The sequence below is a fragment of the Phialemonium atrogriseum genome, assembly GCF_030411735.1.
Source record: "Phialemonium atrogriseum strain 8032-3 unplaced genomic scaffold QBC33scaffold_8, whole genome shotgun sequence".
NCBI lineage: Eukaryota > Fungi > Ascomycota > Sordariomycetes > Cephalothecales > Cephalothecaceae > Phialemonium > Phialemonium atrogriseum.
In genome coordinates, this window is record NW_026848145.1 from 365592 (window position 1) to 386399 (window position 20808).

At 56.3% G+C, this 20808-nt stretch overlaps 8 protein-coding genes across 8 annotated transcripts; 5 read left to right on the forward strand and 3 right to left on the reverse strand.

Moving 5' to 3' along the window:
* The first annotated feature begins 502 nt into the window (after positions 1 to 502).
* QBC33DRAFT_606218 (uncharacterized protein) lies at positions 503 to 4099 on the forward strand. Its single transcript, XM_060432298.1, has 2 exons — positions 503 to 2132; positions 2192 to 4099. Exons 1-2 carry the CDS (start codon positions 695 to 697, stop codon positions 3598 to 3600), a joined length of 2847 nt encoding a protein of 948 aa, XP_060285001.1. The 5' UTR covers positions 503 to 694; the 3' UTR covers positions 3601 to 4099.
* Positions 4100 to 4261: 162 nt separating this feature from the next.
* On the forward strand, positions 4262 to 5308 carry QBC33DRAFT_533703 (uncharacterized protein). The gene is made up of 3 exons (XM_060427484.1): positions 4262 to 4346; positions 4448 to 4747; positions 4843 to 5308. The coding sequence occupies exons 1-3, from the start codon at positions 4329 to 4331 to the stop codon at positions 4945 to 4947; spliced, it is 423 nt and encodes a 140-aa protein (XP_060285002.1). The 5' UTR covers positions 4262 to 4328; the 3' UTR covers positions 4948 to 5308.
* Positions 5309 to 5778: 470 nt separating this feature from the next.
* QBC33DRAFT_360419 (uncharacterized protein) lies at positions 5779 to 6652 on the forward strand. Its single transcript, XM_060423915.1, has 2 exons — positions 5779 to 6430; positions 6482 to 6652. Exon 1 carries the CDS (start codon positions 5957 to 5959, stop codon positions 6380 to 6382), a length of 426 nt encoding a protein of 141 aa, XP_060285003.1. The 5' UTR covers positions 5779 to 5956; the 3' UTR covers positions 6383 to 6430; positions 6482 to 6652.
* QBC33DRAFT_360211 (uncharacterized protein) lies at positions 6572 to 8103 on the forward strand. Its single transcript, XM_060423913.1, has 2 exons — positions 6572 to 6863; positions 6921 to 8103. The coding sequence occupies exons 1-2, from the start codon at positions 6709 to 6711 to the stop codon at positions 7807 to 7809; spliced, it is 1044 nt and encodes a 347-aa protein (XP_060285004.1). The 5' UTR covers positions 6572 to 6708; the 3' UTR covers positions 7810 to 8103.
* A 983-nt stretch (positions 8104 to 9086) lies between these two features.
* On the forward strand, positions 9087 to 12816 carry QBC33DRAFT_533713 (uncharacterized protein). Its single transcript, XM_060427485.1, has 3 exons — positions 9087 to 11250; positions 11304 to 11798; positions 11857 to 12816. The coding sequence occupies exons 1-3, from the start codon at positions 9549 to 9551 to the stop codon at positions 12375 to 12377; spliced, it is 2718 nt and encodes a 905-aa protein (XP_060285005.1). The 5' UTR covers positions 9087 to 9548; the 3' UTR covers positions 12378 to 12816.
* Positions 12817 to 12946: 130 nt separating this feature from the next.
* On the reverse strand, positions 12947 to 13891 carry QBC33DRAFT_557559 (pyridoxamine 5'-phosphate oxidase-domain-containing protein; the record flags this gene model as incomplete). The annotated part of the gene is made up of 1 exon (XM_060429810.1): positions 12947 to 13891. The coding sequence occupies one exon, from the start codon at positions 13889 to 13891 to the stop codon at positions 12947 to 12949; it is 945 nt and encodes a 314-aa protein (XP_060285006.1).
* A 1065-nt stretch (positions 13892 to 14956) lies between these two features.
* QBC33DRAFT_360203 (uncharacterized protein) lies at positions 14957 to 15862 on the reverse strand. The gene has a single exon (XM_060423912.1). It carries the CDS (start codon positions 15701 to 15703, stop codon positions 15023 to 15025), a length of 681 nt encoding a protein of 226 aa, XP_060285007.1. The 5' UTR covers positions 15704 to 15862; the 3' UTR covers positions 14957 to 15022.
* Positions 15862 to 19165, reverse strand: QBC33DRAFT_360341 (uncharacterized protein). Its single transcript, XM_060423914.1, has 3 exons — positions 18623 to 19165; positions 18186 to 18549; positions 15862 to 18072 (listed from the first exon to the last, which is right to left on the reverse strand). Exons 1-3 carry the CDS (start codon positions 19063 to 19065, stop codon positions 16021 to 16023), a joined length of 2859 nt encoding a protein of 952 aa, XP_060285008.1. The 5' UTR covers positions 19066 to 19165; the 3' UTR covers positions 15862 to 16020.
* Positions 19166 to 20808: the final 1643 nt, after the last annotated feature.

The window sequence follows — 20808 nt, forward strand, 5'->3', positions numbered from 1 at the left end:
GCCAATGGGTTCACCACACCCGTTGACCAAGTGCTATCCCGACCCTTTCTCCTGACTTCTTCGTTCCATGTCCCCTCCCCTCTTCCCCCCCCCCCCCCGGCGCCCACTGTTCCGCTGGAGCTAGCTCTTGCGATCTTTAGACTAACTAATCCTTCTTGTTTCGTACAGCCTGTCGCCCTTTGACCTGGCTTGTAATTGTTCTTCTCCGCAATCTTTTTCCAGGCTGGCCACGATCCTTCGATCCTTCTCTTCTTCTCCCCTCCTTTCTGTCGTTTGCATCAGCATAGATTGCGTTAATTCCCTTCGTCATCCGTCGCGGATTCGTACATCTGCCTGGTTCCACAACCTTTTGGCCTTTAGAGTTGGGTTGTGCGTCCGTTTGCGATACCCAGCCATTCAACCAGTTCCCGAGATTTGCCTCGTGCCACCAGACAGACGGGAGGCAGCGCAGCGACTCGTATTACAAAAAAGACAGGAGTTTTCATCGTCCTGCGCCCCGGTCTTCTCCGCTCGACCACGCCGCGAAAGTTCCATTTGATCGGCTAGCCGTTGGATTCGGAGCGGGCTCTTGCATATGCAATCGAGATAGTAGGACAGGCTCGTGACCGGATTCCTGCAGTATCGGGAGAGCAAGGGGCAAGGGTTGGGGAACAATTGGATGCCTCCTCAGCCGGTGTCAAGGTGGCCCCTCTAAATGAGTTACTCTCAAAATGGGAGAGATATGGACCGACTTCCGGGGGCAGGGGAATCCGTCAGGAGAGCAAGGGAGCGCGTTGCAGCCGGCTTCCAAAGGACTGATCTCTCTCAAACATCTCAACCTCCAAGGACAAGGGAGGACGAACCGCAAATGGCCCAACCTTCCATGACTCGCCGACCGGTCGCTGGACCGACTGCTGGACAACCGAGAGTCCCGCGACTGCAGGCGCCGCCTGGATTGCAGCTGAAGGATGGGCAGATTGGCGTGGCGATATCACGACCGACGCAGGTTCCGCAATGGCCCCTACCCGGTCCTCTCACTTCTCTCTCGGGCTCTTCGGATTCAGAACCATACCGACCACCACCAGGGAAATCAACCCAGGCACCACAACGACCGCCCCGACCCAGCCGCGTCCCTTCAATGCTAGACGGATCGAAGATCCAAGATCCCACACCATCCTTCCAGTACAGGCCGCAATCCGGGAGAGAATCATCGGGCCAAGAACTCGCGTCAGTCCCCGAGACGCCTTCATCTCTCTCTCGCCCTTCCACCGTCTCATCTGTTGGATCTATACCCGACTTCCCCCTGCCAATACCAATACCTGTGGCACCACCGCCGCGACGAAGTGTGAACCTTGGGCCACCACCATCCGCCAGGCGTGGCGCCTCTTCTTTCTATTCCAACGCATCGTTTGTGTCGCCGATTCCCGAAGAGAGCCCTCGGTCTCGGTCACACGTCTCGTTCGCGTCAAGTGCTGCAATGCCGGAGAGTTGGGGTACGCCATCTCCAGGCCCCAGCCCGAACTACCCAGAACCTTCGTACGAGGACATCATAGCGGACCAAGCTGCTGGAGGCTCTGGGTATGAAGACGATGCGGAAGAGAGCCAGCTAGTGAGGAGTGCCAGCGTAGGGAAGAGAGGAAAGCCCACACTCGTTTCTACGACCACGCCGCGGGCTTTTGAAAGTGGAGAATCAAGCCAAAGGCCAGCTCCAACACCGATACAAAGTGACCCGTTCAAGAATGGGACCGGATACGTGGAAAACTCATCTAGCTCCTCAGGAACGTTGCCTATGTCGAGAGCACCAGTGCCCAGAGCGATAACCACCGACAGCATGCTGGACGCGTATAACGCTGCCAGTGCCACAGACCCGTCAAACCCACCAACGGCAACCCCATCCCCGCAACCTCGGGGTGGCCGGCCGTACAGCCGCCGACTGTCAGCGATATGGAGAGGGCCACCGCCGCAATCCGACCCGGACATACCCCCAAGGACAGAATCCCGAGCGAGTCTCACGAGTCTGCCAGACCTCATCCGCCGAGCGACGAGGCTAGCTGCAACCCTGGAAATGGGGCGAAGGCCAGCAAGCCGATTCGACGACCTCACTGACTCCTCAGGAGCCGACCTCTTCGGGAGGTATGACAAGGAGTTGTCAGGTAAGCCATTTCCCAGATCACCCTGTGATGATGATATACATTCTGACTTCATCCTGCAGTCGACGGCGAGAAACATCAATCCGGTCTATCGGATATGCTGGCTGCCTTCCCACCCCCGGGCCAGCCTGGGGCCCGCCGCAGCTTTCGGGAGAGCCTACGGCAACAAGTTGCCTCCTGGCCTCTGCCCCTTAATACTAATAATCGTGGCCGAGGCAACGACTCCTCCCAAGAGGATGTTTCAAGCCCCGGAACCTACACGCAAACGAACAAGCGCCGGAGGATCTGCGGCCTTACCATGTTGCGATTCATCATTCTCTTCGTCATTGCTCTGATAATCGTTGTAGCCGCCGTCGTGATTCCCTTGCAATTCTTCGTGTTCCGGAAGCGGAACGCAGCTGAAGCCCAACCATCACTGCAGAAGTGCCTGGCCCAACTGAATTGCTCGAATGGCGGCACCAACGTGGTAAAACAAGGGGTCTGCTCCTGCATCTGCACAGGCGGATTTACCGGATTCGACTGCACCCTCACCGGTGCGACGGGCTGCACCACCACCTCCTTGACCGGCGAGACTAATATCGATAATGTCACACTGGGGGATGCCATCCCCCGCCTCATCCAGGCAGCTCAGTCTAATTTCTCCATCTCTCTCTCTCCCACGACCATTCTGGCCAAGCTCAATGCTGGCAACCTGAGCTGTTCCGCCGAGAATGCCCTGGTCACCTTCGATGGCCAGCCGACTCGTCAGGGCGACGCTTCATCCGAGGTCACGGATTCGTCCGGCGCAGTCAACGCCCTCAACGTGGATGACGGAGTGGAAGTCAAGACCATCACGGTGTCCATAAGTGCTAGTTCCACGGTCACGCTCAAACGAGCAGCTGCTGCGGAACCCTCAGCGGAAGACCCCTCTCTCTACCACCCAGCCCAAGTCACGCCCAGGGCCAACAAGGCCCGGGCAGACGCGGGCTTCACGACGCTCGTGGTTGCCCCCGACACATTGCCGACCATCTTCGCCACGACGATATCCTTTGGCAATATCCCCCCGCAGATCACGCGGACCTCGACGACGACGACAACGACGACCATCAGCGCGGCCCCGGGGCCGAGCGCGACCTTCGCCGCCGTGGAGGAGACGCTGGACTTTGCCCGAGTGGCGGTCCTGTTCATCCTGCAGGAGAAGAGCCTGAACGACGCCGAGTCGGCGCAGGTGACGCTGCAGAGGTTCTTCTCGACGGCCAGCGCCGGGAGGGCGGCGGGCGGCGGCGGCGGCGGCGGCGGCGGGGTGGACGTCGGCCAGGCGAGGAACGTCTCGCTGGGCAACGGCAACTCGGTCGACCTGGTCAACTTCCGCGTCGATACCGGGAAGGGCGCAAGGGGTGGGAGAAGTTCAGGCGCTGCGCGCAGGCGGTCGGTTGGCCCCCGTCCCGTCCCCGTTCGCGTGCTTCACCAGCGACTGGGCGAAGGGGCTTAGCTTTGCCCCCAGGAAAAGGAGACTAGGGGAGGGGGCAGTTTTTGGAGCAGTAACTTCCTGTACAAGTAACAAACGGCACTTTTCATGGCCTGGACATGGCTCACCGTGAGCCCACCAGCCAAGCGCAAGCGTTGGGCGTCGGTGTATTTAGGTGGAAGGGGGGTGGATTATTTCGAGATACCATATCAATAAGGGGGATCAATCGGGAGGTACAAAGTATGATACTTTGAAGTCTCAGATACTCGTACTCTTCCATTCGCTCGCAACGTGCCACGGATGCCTCTCAACCTGTGCCGGCCCTTGGCTGTCTATCTTCACGGGCTTTTCACCCCAGGAAGCGCTCTTGCCTCGTGGGAATAAAATGCCCCTTGAGCTATAAGAAGTTATTTTGTACCTCTGGCCCACGTCACCACGCAGGCAGAAAGCTCTCCCAGGAGCTTGATGCACCTGGTTAACATGGAAAATCACCGGCCCTTGAATATGAATAGATGAAGTCTAGAACCACTAATTGTCGGGGACATGCATTATCCTGGTACCTGTGAGTGCTGTGTATTTGGAGCGGACCCACCTTTCTGCTACAGAATTAGGCGGTGAATTACGGCAGAACCCAGCAGTCCCAGGAACCCGACGGGTTAAGATGTATGATCTCCCCCAAGCCAAATGGGCATCCTCTTTTGCGGATTAGCAGACGTCAGACGCAGATATCCGGTTTCGGCAACATCTTCGCAATGGCAGATCCTACTATTGTAAGTTTGCCCGTCCTCTCTTTCAACCAGCAAGCGGAAACGCGGGCCTCCCCCCCTCCCGGGCCTTCTGCCCCCAACCAATACTAAACATTGATACACAGTCCAACGGTCCCGACGCATTAGAGGAAACAATAGGCCGCCTCTCCAAAAAGTCCGGCGTCAAGGCGACCCTCGTGCTCGACAGGGTGTCGGGCGCGATACTAAGGTCGAGCGGCCAGATGGCGTCGATCCACACGCCGTCGACGGCCGGGTCTTTCTCGAGCGGCGACGCGAACAACCCCGCTACGCAGCAACAGCAACAGCAGACCGGCGAGTCCCAGGGGGCGGCGGAGGAGCTGGCGGGCCTGGTGTGGAATTTCGTCAACTCGGCGGGAAGCCTGGTTCAGGGGCTGGACACAGAGGTATGTTTTTTTTGTTCTACGGCTAGATGGGGAAGGGGAGGCACAAGCTTAGGTCGGTCGGTCGCAAGCAAGCAAGCTAACTCGGAGGATTACAGGACGAGATGAAACTCCTCCGGCTCCGGACGAAGAAGCAGGAGCTGGTCGTTGTGCCCAACCCGAAATACCTGCTGATTGTCGTGCACGATACCCCTCCGGCTTGATTTGGTGTGCCCGGAAAACATGTTAGAGGGGGGCGATGTGTCCTATGATTGGGAATCCTTGGCGAAATGGAGTCTATCGGCGTTCATGATTTGGCATCGGATACCCCGAGATTGGAGTGGTAAAATAAATAAACGGGAGTGAGTTAATAGATGCTCTCAATGACAAGCGATTCTACCTTGCGGCCCCGAGTGCAGCCTGGACTTGGCATGTTTCTTCAGCCGTGCCTTGAGGCAAGAATAGGAACTTGTTCGGTGTGTTTTGCATGAGGTTGGGCATATCAGGCAGGGCTCAGCATGTAGCTGGGCGTTAAAGGAAGCTCCAACACGTCTGCGATTTGCCGCTCGTTTTCCCCTTGTTACTGTCCCAGCAAGTCTTGCTGAATGCGTCTATGCCCTTCCAAATGGAAGCGACCGATTTCCCAAGGAACGGCCGAGAAAGGGAATAACGGATACCTGACGATCAGTTGCTTCTCTCCCCTTTGAAACCTCCGTTGTCCAACACGGATTCTGTGGTTAAAATATGTCCTGAATGACAGGGAATGGTGGGGTACGCGACCCTGGTCCAGCGTCGAGAGGCTAAGGCTGAGGTCGTCTCCTTTTTCAACCCTGATTGTATCTGTGCGAAATACCCCATCGTCACAAAACAACATCATGGAACCAGCAGAGTTATCGGACGATGATATACAGATGTATTGTGTCCCCCCTAGATGCCGGCTCTGCCGGTTTCCCTTTGCGCAAGGCGCAATAGTGGTTGCAGGTGAGCTTGTCTGTCAAGAAGTCAGAAAAGCTGCATTCTAAGAGAAGTAGGCATGGACGGCCGCATGTCATCTAGGTTCCCTTACGACCTTTTCAGTCATCTGGACGATAGCATACAGCCAATTTGCGCGCTTGTTCAACTTTCTGTCATCATTACGACGGGCAAGCGCCTGGTTTTCATGTGGAATGCGTCGAATTCGCATCGCATCCTTCTTATGCATTCCTCTGTGCCACCGAATATTCTTTCGAACCTATGCCATCTGAGGATCGAAGACGATTCAATAGGATACAGTATTTATTGGAGATGAAACTGGAGGAGATGTGTGCCAGGCTGCCTGTGGAACTCTGCTTGATGGTTGCAAGGGAGCCTGTTCGCGAGTGTGCCATAAGCACGATCCAAGAACTCTGGTGTAGTCGCTGGAGTTCAGATGGCGATATAGACGTTTCGTTGGGTGTATGGGCTCAGTACGTCCACATCCATGGCGTTCGGTATGTTGCGATTCTCTCGAACACGGCTGATCCTAAGCGCAACTGCACCAAGCTTCTTGATACCAACAAGGCGTCAAAGGTCGGGGTTCTTTACGTCTTGGAGGACCACTTAGGCATCAGACAGTTAGTATTCGCCAGTCAAGGAGACCCTGACAAACTACCACCCTTCAACCCGAGAATGGGTCTCTAGTGGCGGACTGTCCCTCTTACCTCAAGGAAGCTCAAGGCAAAGTCAGGTGTAAGTTGCCTGCCTCAACTACGCTTACTCGTACTCACATGCTTGATTTAGGGCTTGAAACTACGGTCCATTACATCCACGTCTGACCCTGATTCTACAAACTTGATGTGGTCCGCGCCCATCCCCCAGCCTAAGATAAGCGACTTCGGTTTTGGCCTTTTCTCCCGAGTTTGCCGATTCGTCAGCTCTACAAAACCTTCGAATGGTCTCCTTTAACTGCAATGAACCAGCCGTGACTGGGTATTCGGCCTGTTGGGCGGCCCACCTCATGACCATTCATGCCCATCGTGACGGGGAGGAAATGGCATTCTACAAGGACTTTGACGCATGTTCCAGTCGCGCCATTTGGGTTTATATGCCTTTTGACCCCGGTGAACTTATCTCGGATATCTGGGCCCGGTGCGGTAGGCAATACGGACGTATGGGTCTTACGGTAAGCGCGGCCCGACATGTTGTGATATCCTGCTAACGCTCCAAAAAAAAACTTAAGGACTAATAGAAGAAGACAAACGATGATGGCAATGTCCTTGTACATGTCACCGCGGATGCGTCTTGAGAACAGGAATAACGCGCCAAAGTGGAGACAGCTGTGCAGCCTCCCAGGAAGTCCGACTCGGGTATTCTTTAACCTCTCATTTCGCGGAGTTCATCGGCTTGCCGTTGAAGAACCAGTCTTCCGCCGGTCATCTCCCTTGTTGCTGGCGACATCGTCTCCATACCTGTTCTCGCACGGTACTGCAGACTACTTTTACTCCTCTGCAAGCCTTGAACACGTCGTGGAGGTCACGCCATGCCAACGAGAACTAGCGACTTATTCCCCTATAATTGGCCTGCTTCTCGCTACGCTGACGGGCAACGAGTCTGTGTCGGCAAGTCTCGAATGGACTGTATCGGCGAGACGTTGGAAGTCGACGCTTCACATCAGCTTCACCTTGGCTTCGCGCGGGCCAAAGAGATTCCCCCCCACGTCTCGAAGCTTGAACTCTGTCCGCCGCAAGATGGGGGGTCGCTTCGTTGGCTATCCGTACCTTGGACGGGAACACTCGAGTGGTGGTTTACTTACGGCCATTGTAAGGTACATCATGGAGGGCAAGAAAGCCCCTCGCTATTCACTCCAGTTGGAGGTTAGAGTTATTATGTCTAGGGTTCCACCTCGGTCGTGGAATGCGGCTGCGCGAAGGACTTCCGGTGACCATACCGTGCGGGAGGCTCGCAAGGGCCGCAGTGACTGCCTCCAAGTCAGTGGATACTCGCCGCCCCAATTATCACCATTGAGCAAGGCTCGGCGACTTTGCTTAAACTTGCGACGATCACAAGGACGGTCGAAGACAAGGGGTTGCCAAGGGAGACGACCAAAGTTAAGAATATCAAGAAATTGACCAAATTTTCGACTTTGATCTAGTGAAGAGCATGCAACGGGATATGCCTACAACAATCCGCCCCATGGATTATTAGATGAGCGCCTAAACCCACCCGTTCCTCCAGGAAGCCTTCTCGAACCACAGCGGCGTGCGGGAAGACGTCATTTGCGGCTCCGGAGGGGCACCCGGGCTCCCCCCTGGCAATATAGTGGCCATATAAGGGTCTAGGCTCATAGGCATTCAGCCTGTCGCAGGAGAAATGAGAGCGGGAATTCCGAAAGTGCCTCTCGAAGGAGTCACTGCGCCGCTAATGCCACCATTTCGAAACAACAAACTTAAAGATGTTTCGTATGGGGTATGGGGCGGGATCGCCGGTGGATGAGCCGAAATGACCCGGTGTAAACCAATTCACCCTCTCTTCTGATCTTCGCTGCAGCAAGAGAGAGCCATTGCGTCAGAGGCCTTGGGCTTCGTCTGCAGGTATGTATGTACAGTACACATACATACGCAGCTGCAATCGCAGCCTTCCTTGGGATGCAGAGTGCAGCTTAACAAGCTATATGTGGCCTTGATTCAGGACAGGCACCCCATCCCTTATTCATTACAATGGAACAGGCGTTGGGAGCCCCACACTTGTACATGACGCAACCTGTCGGTGCCGTCACCAGTGTCAGCCAAAGGGCAAATAAGAGGGCCTGCGACGGTGATATAATTGATATTTACTTAGATACCTCTAGACCTGAGACGGACAGTCAGCCTTAACTCACCCTGCTATATTCTCCATGTCATCCCGCGTCTCAGATTCTTCCTTCCTCCTTCTTCTCTCCATTCGTTTTCTTCCCCGACTCACAGTAGCTACCAGGTAGTGCCCAGGCATCGGATCCCCAGGATCTGCAAGCACAGTCCCCGGTGCTGTGAACTGTGAATTCACGACCCACGTGCATCTGCTGCAGTCTCCCATCCGAAGGTTTGGATGATCTGAGCAAGCTGCCGGCGTCTCCCGGCAATGCCCTCACTTTCGCTCTTGAAAAGGGCCCCTCGCGACCCGAAAGATCAACAGCCGCCGCCGAATTCCGGACGAAATCGTACCAGCCCCGATAATGCCGTGGCCGACGATGGCAGCAGCGGGAGTGGCAGCGGTCCGGCTGGCACCGGGAAGGAGCGAAGGGCCTCAAAAAGAGAGTTTCTCCAAGGTCTAATCAGCCGTTCGCTATTCATTGGGAAGGCGCCCTCACCCGCCTCGGCCGCTTCGACCCCTCAGCGGGGGAAGGGGGACTCGCATCTAGCGACGCCGCCACGCAGCACTGCAGCTGTACGTTTGAATGTTCCTTCCTTTACTGCAACCAATTCCCCGCCACCCCAACTCCGTCGATGCACCACGCTAGTGACAGGTGTCACTGAGGCTGCGTCCAAACGAGGCAATCGCCTGATTGCCGCGTGACCACCCATGCTTGGCTGTTCCTGCATTCAATTATAGGAGGAATCTGGGGAGATCCAACATTTCCCCACAAAGACCCTTGTCCTCCCAACATTCCTCGTTGCCCCTTTCCATCCCTGGACTCTCTGCCAGACCATGCGGTTTACTTATAATCTCAATTGACAACGGTACTTAGTCCTCGCCGATTCCTGGCTCAGAGACGTCGCTATCTCCACGGTCCCCCGTCAACCCGAATAAGCCATTGCCCTCTCCGCCTCCCCCAGGAAGCGAGCAAGCCAAAGACCCCCCGGCGAAACCAGTGCTGAAGTTAGACCGCATCATGGCCTCGCTTACCGACGCCGAGATCGAGAAGCTCTTCTCGGGGGCCCCGCAGTACTTTGCCCGGTCCGAAGGCCACTACACCGGCGCCCCTCACCCGTCTGTGGCGTTCCCGTGGGACGAGGAATTGCAGATCCGCGACCTCACCGACCATGTCCAGATCGAGCACAAGGCTTGGAGGTGCTTGACCACATGGCCGCACATCACTCGCGACATCCAGTCCGCCCAGCTGGGAGCGACGGCCAAGCCCGAGAAACAACGTGCCCACTACTACCCGCGCTGCCGCGAGCGGCCTAACATGCTGAGCATGGCAGGCCTCGAGAAGGGGAGTTTGGGCTACGAAGCTGTCCTGGAGCTTGGGGTTGCCGATGCCCTCCGGGAAGAGCAGGCGGGTTTCGAGGCCATTACCTCGAGAGACCCCGCTGTCGCCGACCAGCGCCAGAAGATGTTGGCGTCCAAGGAGGGCCTACGGCGCCTCGACGAGACGGCAATATTGGAGCAGCTCATCAAGAACGGTCGGAGGTACACTGAGCCGCACCCCCGGGAACACCGCGTGACAAGCGAGCTTTACAACGAGCTCTTCCTCCAGATCTTACACCCGCCAACGAAGGTGCTTGACCACAATGACCCATATAGCCTCTCTGTGCAGATACAGGCACTGGTCAAGGTTTTGGCAGCACCGAGCATGTGGATCGACTTCTCCCACGTCGAGTGGCGCATCAGGTTAGGCCAGCTGCTCTGGGCAGCTGAAGACGAAGTTGGGGACGGGGCTTCGACTAAAACCGGAAGTTCAGCCAAGGAGGCCCACGAAGAGAGATATTGGCTTCTCGTGCAGATTTTACTGGCATGCGAGCTCCTTGTCAGGCTGGACGCTATCACGGAAGGCGATGAGCTAGGCTTGGAAAGTATTAGGCCCTGCGAAATCCATCGCTTCGAGAAGGACGCCAATGGATCAGTGAGGTGGTCGATGCACCTGGCTCGAGCATGGCTGGAGAATATCGAGGTGGTTAAGACAGAGCAGAAAGAACAAGAGGGGCAACAAGAGAGGCCCTCCAGTTGGTTGGCTACGTTGACGAAGCGCATATCACTATCCCACGAGGATGGCCATCACCAGCATCAAACGCCGGTATATGCGATAAAGGGGAAACACTGCCAGCGGCAGGTTGATGGGCTTACACATTTTGCCGGACGTCTGAAATGGCCTGGCATTGAATCTTCTGCTGCGAAAATATCAGAGAGCTGCCGGGCCGTAACGGATGGCGCCCCTTTACACACGCCGTTGGCCAGTCCGGCCAGCCGGGGTAGCCAGCGGTCTTCCTATTTTGGAGGCTCCAAGGGAGACGCGAATATCAAGAGGACGCCATCGAGACGACAAAAGTTGTCAACAGAACTTCACCCTTCGGGCTGGCTGTCAAAGAGCTATGTCTCCGGCCTGATGCTCCCCGGCGAGGGTATCTACCATTTCTTGATGTCAACGCTCTTGGAGAATGACCTGGAGGCAATGGCAAGTCTGGGCTCAATGGCGAACCTTTGCGGCGGGTTCGTCTACAGCGGAAAGAGCTTCTGGAGCACCGCGTGCATTGTCGGCCGTGTTCTAGCCGCAGGGAAAGGATCTGCCGAGTGTATGGGATGGATATCCAGCGATATAACGCCTCAAGGTCTTGGTGAGGGCTGGGTAAACATCGAGGCTACAGACCTTCCAGGTAAGTTGTGGTGATGTGTGGTTCGGCAGGCAGATGGTTGACGTTACACACAGAGGATGCCCAGTGCATCAACAAGAAGGCCAGGCTCTGGGCCAAAGCGACGATCGAGAGGGAGTCAAACGTGCTGGGGGATACGGATCCTTCCTCCGTACTCCCGGCCGACTTTATCATCCCGTTCGAAAACATATATGGCGAAAACCCGCCGCCGATCGTCACAATCGAACTCAAGGCGCTCAGTCTCTGGGCACCCGTCGATTCCGTACATACCACGCCGACCAACGAAATGGGAGCCACGCCCTTCTCCGAAATCAGCAAGCCACCTGAGATCCACACCTACCCGGCAGCAGTCTCATTTACAGTAACCGAGGCAGGAAGCGAGGAAGCGAAAGAATATACGTACAACCTCTCCAACGATGTCTATTTCGTAACTGCACACCCGTGCGTCCCGTCTCAGTACGTCAAGATCTTGAAGTCGCCATCCAGTCCCACGATCCAGCACGTCGACCTCTCTGGCAATGGATCAGTAGGAAAGACGGCAAGCGTAGTCGGTAAGCATTGTCCTCGCTTGATTGCAAATGCGAAATGTCGGACTAACTTATTTTGAAGGCCACCCTCTACATAAGTACTATACATATACGGCCATCCACCTGTCGGAACTCTTGACCAAGCAGGATTTCCCATTGGAGACCCTGCTAGCCAACTACTCGACTACAGCTCATTGCCCTACCCTCACACCAGCTCCTGGTAATGCCGCCAAGGTGCTCGTGATCGACTGCATCACCGGCTTCAGCCAATTACCCCAAGAGCATGAGATTCCCCTGTCACCCATCCTCCAGCACTCTCGAAGCCGATCGCCAGCCATGAGCGAGACTGAAAGCATTGCGGCGAGGGAGGCCGCTCGAGCTCCAGGCAGCGGCCTCGAGGGGCCAATTGAGACTGCGGCGAAGAATATGCATCATGAGACGAGAAGAAGACAGTTTGGCTCGGACATGGAGATCTTGGTCAGGGCCTTCTGTGCCGAGAGGGGGTGGAACGCCTTGATCAGCCGGAGGAGACGCGGCTGCCTGGCATGTGCCATCCGGGAGGCCGGGGCGCTGGGATGGAAGGTTGTTATCAGGGTGGACTGATGAGACACAGTGGTGCGAGGGAACTTCGACAGGAAGAGGTCAGAGGAGGAGCTTGAAGGAAGGGGCATCAGGGGGATGCCTCATATCGGATGATTGAAATGCTGGTGATTGTCAAATTGTTTGTAGCGAATATACCCTGGGCAGGACGACCATTGGTCATGGATTATTTACAGTACCAAGTACTCTGGCATTACCGGATATTGAGAGCGAAGTGGGATTTCATGGTGTTTTGAGCAGGATCACACGAATGTTTAAAAGCCTGACGAACCATTCGATCCGCCGTAACACTTCACACAGCGGGCAACGGTTAGGTACTGATACGAGCCCAAAGACGGTTCATTGTAGAGCCGAGGTGGTAAACCTGGATGCGAGTATCAAAGATGCACTGCGTGTCTGTCCTCGTTTCTCCAAGCGAACGAAGACCCGCACGGTAGGGGAGCTGGAAACAGAGCGACACTACAATCTGTCTGTTCAGGGACTATGTCCAAAAAAGAAAGAAAAGCAAATCCATCCCACGATTTCCACCTTCCCCTCCAACCGCCCCCCTCCCCCCCTTTTTTTCTTCTCCCTCACAGGTCATCACCCCCAAGGGTCGGGGACTCGTCATACGCGGCCCACTCGTCCCACCCCTTCCTCTCGCCCGGCAGGCGGACGGCCTCCCACTCGTCCCTGGAGACGGCGGCCCAGTCGTCGGCCGGGATCCAGCCGATGTAGGCGCGGTCGCCGAAGCCGCCGACCCAGTACACCGAGGTGACGACGAGGCGGACGAAGTGCGACCGGTGGATCCGGTTGCCGGGGAGCCAGTGGCGGGCGTCCGGGTGGGCGGCGACGAAGCAGTCGGCTATGTCGGAATCGGAGGTGGAGGTGGTGGGGGCGGGGGAGGGGATGTCTTCTAGGTAGCCCATTAGGGAGAAGCGCGGGAGGTTGGCGGCCGAGTAGGGGATTGGTTCGTGGTGGTGATGGTGATCGGAGTCGGAGTCGTCGGAGTCTCCTTGGCCCGGGAAGAGGTAGTCCAGGAGACGGCCCAGGAACGAGGGAGGAGACGAGGTCGAGGAGGAGGAGGAGGAGATGCGCTTGGACGGCGGGTGCGGCGGCGCCCACCGCACGGCGAGGCTGATGTTGGAGCCGGCGCGCACGTTGCGGAAGTGCGTCGCGATGTCGACGGCCAGGATCGTCGGGTTGCCCTCGTCCTCGCAGTCGGCGACGTAGTCGACCAAGCCCAGCGGGACGCCGCCCAGGCCCGAGGGCCGCCTCTCCGCGGCTCCCGGGCCGGAGCCGGAGCCGGACTCCTCCTTGTCCTCGGGGAACACGGTCGAGAGGGTGCCGAGCGGGCTCAGGGCTAGGATGCGTCGGCCCATGACGGCGGACTCGTAGGCGGTCGGGATGCGGTGGCCGCGGGCGGAGAGGGGGTCGGAGGAGCGGTCGTGGGCGTCACTGCTGGGCGTCCGCGCCACGGCCGCGGCGGCGGCTGCGCCGCAGGTGGCGAGGATCGCGGGGATCACGGTGAGCTTCATTGTTGCTGTTTCGGGAGAACGCTCAACTCGTTTCGTGGCCGATGAGGGTTCTTCGCTCAGGAGACTAGAGCAGTGGGAAGGTTGTGAGGTCCGGGACCAGCCAGGAGGGGGTTATGTTTGGTAGACAGTCGCCAAGGATTAGTAGCGTGGTGGGGTGTCCGACTGGCTCGAATGGTTGGATCTTGCGACTGTCATACGTCAGAATTCCAGCCAAGAAAGGTAGGTAGCTAAGTTGCTAAAAAGCATGCTCCGCGGAAACTCACCCCGCCGCCCTTCTGTCTGAAGTTGGATTGCGGTGATGCACTAGCCAGTGCTACCTCTCGTTATCTCTTGGCAGATCAGACGATTGGCTACGGAACAAAGGATGGATCAGGCGCACCACCAAAGCTAAAGATGGGGCTAGCCGTTTTTGTCACGGTTGGCCATGGCTATTCCAACTGCATTGTCGCACCTGATGTGGCCGGCAAGTGAAGGCTTAAGAATTCAGGTAGCTGCCGGGCTTCTTTTTTAAGGAACACAGTTTTAAAAAGGGTCGTCCCTGAATCGAAGCCTTGTGCATGTTTCTCCATATCACTGCTTACCTACCAACCTAAGGCACAGTACATAGCTCCGTACCTAGTATCCCCACTTTACCTTCACCCCACCTGAACTTTCCGATCCGACCCGGACCCACCAAACTTACGCTAGTATTCGGTCGTGAACAACAAACCCCGATCTTTCCACTGCCAACAGTGGTGCTTCAGCGACATCGGACGGATTGGATATAAGTTGAACATATCCAAGAGTGCTAGCTCTGGGATGGCTCCGTATCATGGGTATGATAGAAGTTGGAGTGGCGTGATTTGTACCCTCACCGATCCACTCGTCGCAAAAGCCGCGTCACCAAATCTGGGTCTCAAGGCGGACTGTGGCCCCTTCCGGATGATCGCTTCTCTAGCACAGATGTTTGCAACAAAAACGGGGTTCCAGTCACGTCGTAGCAAGCAAGAGACATGTTAGATAGTTCGACTTCGTTCAAGTGGGCGGGCATTAGGGTAGGGTGCTAGTTTATCAACCAACATCGCAGGGCCAGGCTTGCTGCACGCCCTCATCCAACAGGCAGGTAGCCCAAGCCTGTCCGTCCGGATCCCACTATCCACCCGTCCTCGCCTCAAAGTCAAACTGGGGTATCCCATCGTCTACATCTGTCCTCCACCACATAATTCGTAACAAATCGCGCAAAAAGTAGTCCGAATAGATGTCCCAATAGATCAGTCCGGATAGACACACCCTTCTCCCTGTTCGCCGCCGAGTCCTCTTTCTCCCAAGCCTGGGTAGGGAGAGGCCAGTACGTCCAAATGAGCTCGCCACCACGATCTTCCGTGAATATAATTCCATATCAAGAATCCCGATGGGTGAACCTGCTTCGTCTCTCTCCGAGATACAGATATCGGCGTGGAGACGGGCGTCATCCAAAATCAAGCCGGAAATGCATCCCGTAAATGGCAAGAATATCCAGGAATGGTGGAAACAACCCAGAGAACCTGCGGTGCACCGGACGAAGCGGCAAAGGAGAAGAAAAGAGAGACAGAGAGAGAGAAGCCCCTGTAACCATCTACAAGAGTCCCGGGTCCAAAAGCGCCGTATCCGGCCTCGTACGTAAATACCATCCATCCCTGGAGTCGAAAAAGAAAAGGCCGATTGTTTATGCCGAATGTCCCCCAGAGAAACCTCGCAGGAGAAACAGAGACTTGGTATCGAAAGGAGTTTGCAGTAGCACCGGAGAAAAAAAGACATCGCCGCAAGAGAGAGACAGAGAGACAAAATGGCCATCTAAGATATGAAACGCCGAGCAAGCAAAATCCCCCAAGGAAATGGAACAAAATCATTAACATGATAGCGACGGACGAAAGTGCTGGGCCTGGTAGTGATGACGAAGCCGCATTCTATCCACCGAAGGTCATGTGCGCGCATCTTCGAGGCCGGTATTTCGGGAGGAAATGCACCACCATTTAAGGCCTTCCTGGTATCGGGCTTGCCATAGCAGGTAGCTCTGAATAGTTAACCCATCGCGGAAACGATACGCTATAGGCATCAATCCCAGGTATGTGGAGGAACACACGAGGTTCAAAAAGCTGGCGAAAAGCTTTTCACAGACTCATCGTCAGCCACTCCCATTCCTGTGGGCCAGCACCGGCACCACCTGGAGTTATGGTGGCACCGGATTGACTACTCGCTATGCTCGTCATGCTTGACCCAATTGATCGCTGGGTCATGCCGAAGCTGCTGGCGAGTCCCAGATTGCTTGGCTTCGTCGACGCACTGATGAAGCTGTTGCTAGAGCCAACTGACGGAGCACCCTCGTTGGATCCAGTCGAGTTCTCAGGGCTATCGATATCCATGCTGGCGGTGGCTTGGTCTTCCCCGGCACCCTTGCTATGACGGCGTTGTCGTTTCGAACCCGTGGCTGCCGATCGCGGCAAAGAGATGGCGGCACCCGGGCCGGGTGTGCTCTTTGGTGGAGCCGCTGCAATGGGCACGACGCCTTTTCCGCCGACAACTCCGCTTGTGGACCCGCTGCTGCCGTGATAGCTCGTGGGGGTACTGCCCGCTGTGCTCCCTCCTGAAGCTGAACCACCAATCGAGCCCCCGCTATCGTGGACGCTCACGGCTCGGTTCTGGACCGGTGCCGACGTGGGTTGAGTGGTCGAAGTGGTGGCACTGGACGAGAGGGCGAGCATCGAGTTCTTTCTGGTGTTGGTTCCCGAGGTATTGGCGGAAGCACCCACGCCGGCGTTCTTCTTAGCTCGAGTGCTCGTTCCCCCCACAGGCAGATTTGCACCGGAACCACGGTTGCGTTTCTTGATGACGTCTGTTTTCAGACTGAGCGGTCGGACGACGCCGTGGAGTTTCAAGAACAACCCACAAGCGTTGCAGAGGGGCTGGCCTTCGGGATTTCGGCGCCACAGCGGAGTGGTTTGTGTGAAGCAGTTTGTGCACGTGGTCGGAGCATTACCATCACCTTGGTTGCCGGCGACTCCTTGCAGGTTGGTCGTTGATCCCTGCCTGGAACCGGACGGCGAGGATGGTCGGCTCGGGGCAACTGAGGAGACGCCGGACATTTGGCCAGATGGCTCAGGAGGTGGCGAGTTCGGCGTTGACCGAGAAGGATGATCGGCATGGATTCCTCGGCCGGCAAGGCCTGGAGTGGACGCAGTCCTCGGTATCTTGCCCTGGTGTCGATCTGCAGCTTGTCCGAAGGACTGGGACTGCGACCTCTCAAGGCTTCCCCCTTCCCAATCGCCGCTCACATCTACGAACTCGGTTGTCGTGGACCCGATCGTGACCTGCTTGCGAGGTGGACCGCCAGGGTATCTCGCAGCCTGTGTATTGAACTGGCCAGGTAGTGATGGATCCCACTGCAAAGAAGAGGTGCCCATATCAAAGCCAGCATCCTCCATTACCACCGGAGAAAAGTCTCGAGGCATTGCCATGTTGCGATCGGCGAAGACACCTCCCTCGTCGTCTTCTCCGTCCGAGTCGGCACCAAACTTAAACATGTTATCCTGCATCATCGGAACAGCGGGTGACCGAACTGTGTGGTCAGATTGGAAAACATGGGCGGGGTCAATGTGCGCAAAGGAGTTGGTCCCGGCAAACGATGAGACGGGGTCAGTACTGGTAGCGGCAGTGGGAAACATCGAGTTCCCGTTGCCGTTGTACACGAACTGAGCCATGGCATTGTTCATTGAATTTGGCCCGGTTCTGAAGGCGTGCGACCTCTGGTTGCGCGGGTCAATTGACGCAAAGTAGAAGTTTTCGCCTTCATTTAGGGGATGCGGAGTCGAAGCCGTAGATTGATAGGCAGACCCGGGAGGGGAATAGTAGTCTGTTGCGGGCAACGAGTTCCCGTACAAGCCCGGAAACTGCCCGTGAGTGACCAATGGAGACGACGAAGACGGCGAGAACGAGAAGTTCTGTTGGAAGGGACCGGAAGACGTCATTATAGGGTCGTTCTCAAGCGTGAAGGCGTCCAGCGCGAAAGAAATCCCGGGCTGATTGAGCGACTGAGTGAGGTTCATCTGGCTAGACTGATCGAGAGAATATTCATGGAGATCGGAGTCAGGGCCAAGCTCGTTCGCGACAGGATTGCTGTTGATGGCAGGAACATGGGGGGAGAAGTCAGCGGGACGTTTCCGAGTCTAAAGGCACAGATGGTCAGATATCGTCATCGTCAAGTGCAACTTTGGGGGCGTGCGGGGACGGCGTTGGGGCTGCGTGTCATCCATCGTTCCAACAGGCGCAGATAACTTACACGTCTCTCGTCTATGCTCGTCTTTCGATGATGTCGGGCGACATAGCCAAATTCGTCCTGCACGCGTTGCTGGTGGCGTGGGACAGGGACGGATTGAGGAACAAAGTGCTGCGAGGATTCCCTCCTTGACTTGATGGGGATGGCAGGGATGGCCGAGTGATCCGACCGGTCGTCCGCCCGCTGGGATGTTGTTACTTGCGAGGCATGGAGGGCGAAAGCTGCGGGCGGAGCAACGTTATCAGAATAAACGAAGTCGTCCAGGCTCATTGGTTCCGATTGCGGCGGGTTCTGCTCAGATGCTTTTCGCAATTGCGAAATGCCGCTGGGTGCGTTGATAGCGGCGCCAAATGGATGTTGGAGGTGTCTTTGCCAAATGGTCAATTAGCCTCTTCCCTGTCGCAATCGAAGCCCCAGTCTGCCAGAGGGGGAGCACTCACCGAGCCTCCTCTTCCCGCTTGGTCTTGCGCAAGTTCACGTGCATCATACGCCATGTCAAGTTCTCCAGACGTTCCTGATTTGGCATCTGATGTTTCATCCTGTTAAAGAAGCGCCATACCTGGGTCGCCAACGGATCTTGCTGCTGCAGCTCCTCAGGGCTCTGGTTGGACCCCATTATGCGGTCCTGGAAAGGGGGAAACACGGCGGATTGCAGTAATTCATCTCGGCCACCGCTGGCGTATGTCGTCGGGAGACCAAGTCCGAGTTCCTGCAAATTCGCGCGCAGGTTTCCGGGGTTGGTCTGGGGGTTGGAGGTTGGCGGTGGGACGCCGTGGAGAGGCCGTCTCGGGAAGCGGAAGTCATGCTCTGTTGTAGTGGGATTGACCGGGGCCAAGGGACTTGACCTCGCGATTGGAGTCGCTGTGCTGGTAGCCATTGCCATAGGGCCCAACAGCGTTGGAGTCAAGAGGATGGAGGCGGGAGTTGGCAAAGTGCCGGAAGGTGGGTTTTTCCCACTTTCGGCTCGCCGCACAGGCGTTGATGCCTCCCGAAGCACAAGCCGAGCAGCGTGTGGTTTTCTCGATTTCCGGCCTCAGACTCGAGGAAGAAAGGGAAACGAGACAATTGACAAAAGCAGCTACGATTACCTGGCGCTGCTCTCGGCTGGGGAAGGGAACCGTGTCCGCCAGGTGTTTCTCAGGTGGTGTTTGGCTACTTGTGGAAGAGAGACGCAGACGGGAGGGCGGTGGCGCACGGAGGCAGGAACAAAGATAGAGTTGAGCAGAGAGACAGTACATACATACATACACTAGAGATGGAGTTGCTGGCTGTGTGGCACTGTGGACCGTGGAATATTTCGGGTGGTGCTAATATCTGGTGGTGCACACTACCATAGCGGGCTTAAAGCTAACAGGGGCTGGAATTGGCAGCAAGACATCCCATCAGTGGGGTTGGCGTCAACTGGCCAATCCTACCAGCCTCAATTCCGCCGAGGGAAGTGGATAATGGGTGCGCGGCCAAAATTATACTTCACTGTCAAGGGTAGGTAGATCGACCCCTCTCAGCAGGTACTCAACAGAGCAAATGTCTCCAGGAGATTCCTGGGATTTGCTTTCCACATCTAGATCTCAAGCCGTGCTATCGTGAGTATGGAAGTTACCAGCTTCTTTCATAGGCAGAATTGGCTGCAGGACGAGAAGGGAGGATGAGAAGGGATGGGGGCACCTGTACGCATACACGACAAAATGCGGCATGGAAAACGGGTTGAAGCGTGGAGGAGGAGAAAGTATCGAGTACCTTCTCCACCCGCTTTTTGCTTCACCCTACCAGGCCTGCCCTTCGTCGCGGCAGGGGGGCCATGTGCTGTACCGTGCGTTCACCTTGGCTACGTCCAACCGTGCAACCCTAGCGTGCACTGAGTCGGGACGAACGTTGAGAGTCGAGACGGCTGCAGAGCGGCCGCGCTCCATACTCCATCTCAGGGGAGTACTACAGTAAGTGGTTTCCGAATACGTACGTGCCTACCTTACGATAGTGCCCGATTTCCCTGGCAACGATAGGGCTAGAGTGATCGATGCAATCCACTGCTGAACGATGAAGTCAGGAAAGTTCATGTGGGTGCGGGGCATGTCTGCTGGTGAACAGCCAACTGGGAGAGGTCTATTTCAATCCCAGCTTTCCGTCGCACCTAGAATCCTGCATGGATGCCTTGCGGCCTACAAAACAAGAACAGTGGCAATGGGCAATGATTGGTGTTTAGCCCGGCTCACCGTGCATTCTACATGCCATGCAGCACGGTCGTCAGAGGTAGGTGAAGAAGTGGAAGTAATGCGGACCCTGAAAAGAACCGTTCTCCACCTCCCACGCTCTGATGATGTCGATATTAAGGTAGCCCAGGTCCTCGGTTCCCGTCCTCACGAACTCCAATTGATCCCAGGTTTTCGACCTCGGATCGAGTGGAGGTTAGGCAGCAGGTACTAATAAACTGGACCAAGTTACCTAGTAGATGAAGAGAACGAGACGTGGAACACCCACCGTCATCTCAGCTCTCAGCACGCGTAAAATAATGCCGCGCGCGGGTGGGAACCTACCTAGCTTATAAAGACCCAGAAGAGAACGGCAGACGCTATATCCTTGCTGCTCCTGCTCCTGCTGCAGTAGCGAAGCAGTTGCGTGGGCGAGCGCC

What these genes read in the sequence shown, in the direction of transcription:
- QBC33DRAFT_606218 (XM_060432298.1), top strand. Translation starts at nt 695, where the DNA reads ATGAGTTACTCTCAAAATGGGAGAGATATGGACCGACTTCCGGGGGCA. An exon ending in GTATGACAAGGAGTTGTCAG is followed by an intron (nt 2,133 to 2,191) that starts GTAAGCCATTTC and finishes TTCATCCTGCAG; the next exon opens with TCGACGGCGAGAAACATCAA.
- QBC33DRAFT_533703 (XM_060427484.1), top strand. An exon ending in TTCAGGGGCTGGACACAGAG is followed by an intron (nt 4,748 to 4,842) that starts GTATGTTTTTTT and finishes GGAGGATTACAG; the next exon opens with GACGAGATGAAACTCCTCCG.
- QBC33DRAFT_360419 (XM_060423915.1), top strand. Translation starts at nt 5,957, where the DNA reads ATGCCATCTGAGGATCGAAGACGATTCAATAGGATACAGTATTTATTG.
- QBC33DRAFT_360211 (XM_060423913.1), top strand. Translation starts at nt 6,709, where the DNA reads ATGCCCATCGTGACGGGGAGGAAATGGCATTCTACAAGGACTTTGACG. An exon ending in ACGGACGTATGGGTCTTACG is followed by an intron (nt 6,864 to 6,920) that starts GTAAGCGCGGCC and finishes AAAAAACTTAAG; the next exon opens with GACTAATAGAAGAAGACAAA.
- QBC33DRAFT_533713 (XM_060427485.1), top strand. Translation starts at nt 9,549, where the DNA reads ATGGCCTCGCTTACCGACGCCGAGATCGAGAAGCTCTTCTCGGGGGCC. An exon ending in CGAGGCTACAGACCTTCCAG is followed by an intron (nt 11,251 to 11,303) that starts GTAAGTTGTGGT and finishes CGTTACACACAG; the next exon opens with AGGATGCCCAGTGCATCAAC. An exon ending in AAAGACGGCAAGCGTAGTCG is followed by an intron (nt 11,799 to 11,856) that starts GTAAGCATTGTC and finishes CTTATTTTGAAG; the next exon opens with GCCACCCTCTACATAAGTAC.
- QBC33DRAFT_360203 (XM_060423912.1), bottom strand. Translation starts at nt 15,703, where the DNA reads ATGGCCATTTTGTCTCTCTGTCTCTCTCTTGCGGCGATGTCTTTTTTT.
- QBC33DRAFT_360341 (XM_060423914.1), bottom strand. Translation starts at nt 19,065, where the DNA reads ATGGCAATGGCTACCAGCACAGCGACTCCAATCGCGAGGTCAAGTCCC. An exon ending in AAGCGGGAAGAGGAGGCTCG is followed by an intron (nt 18,550 to 18,622) that starts GTGAGTGCTCCC and finishes CATTTGGCAAAG; the next exon opens with ACACCTCCAACATCCATTTG. An exon ending in CGAGCATAGACGAGAGACGT is followed by an intron (nt 18,073 to 18,185) that starts GTAAGTTATCTG and finishes CTGTGCCTTTAG; the next exon opens with ACTCGGAAACGTCCCGCTGA.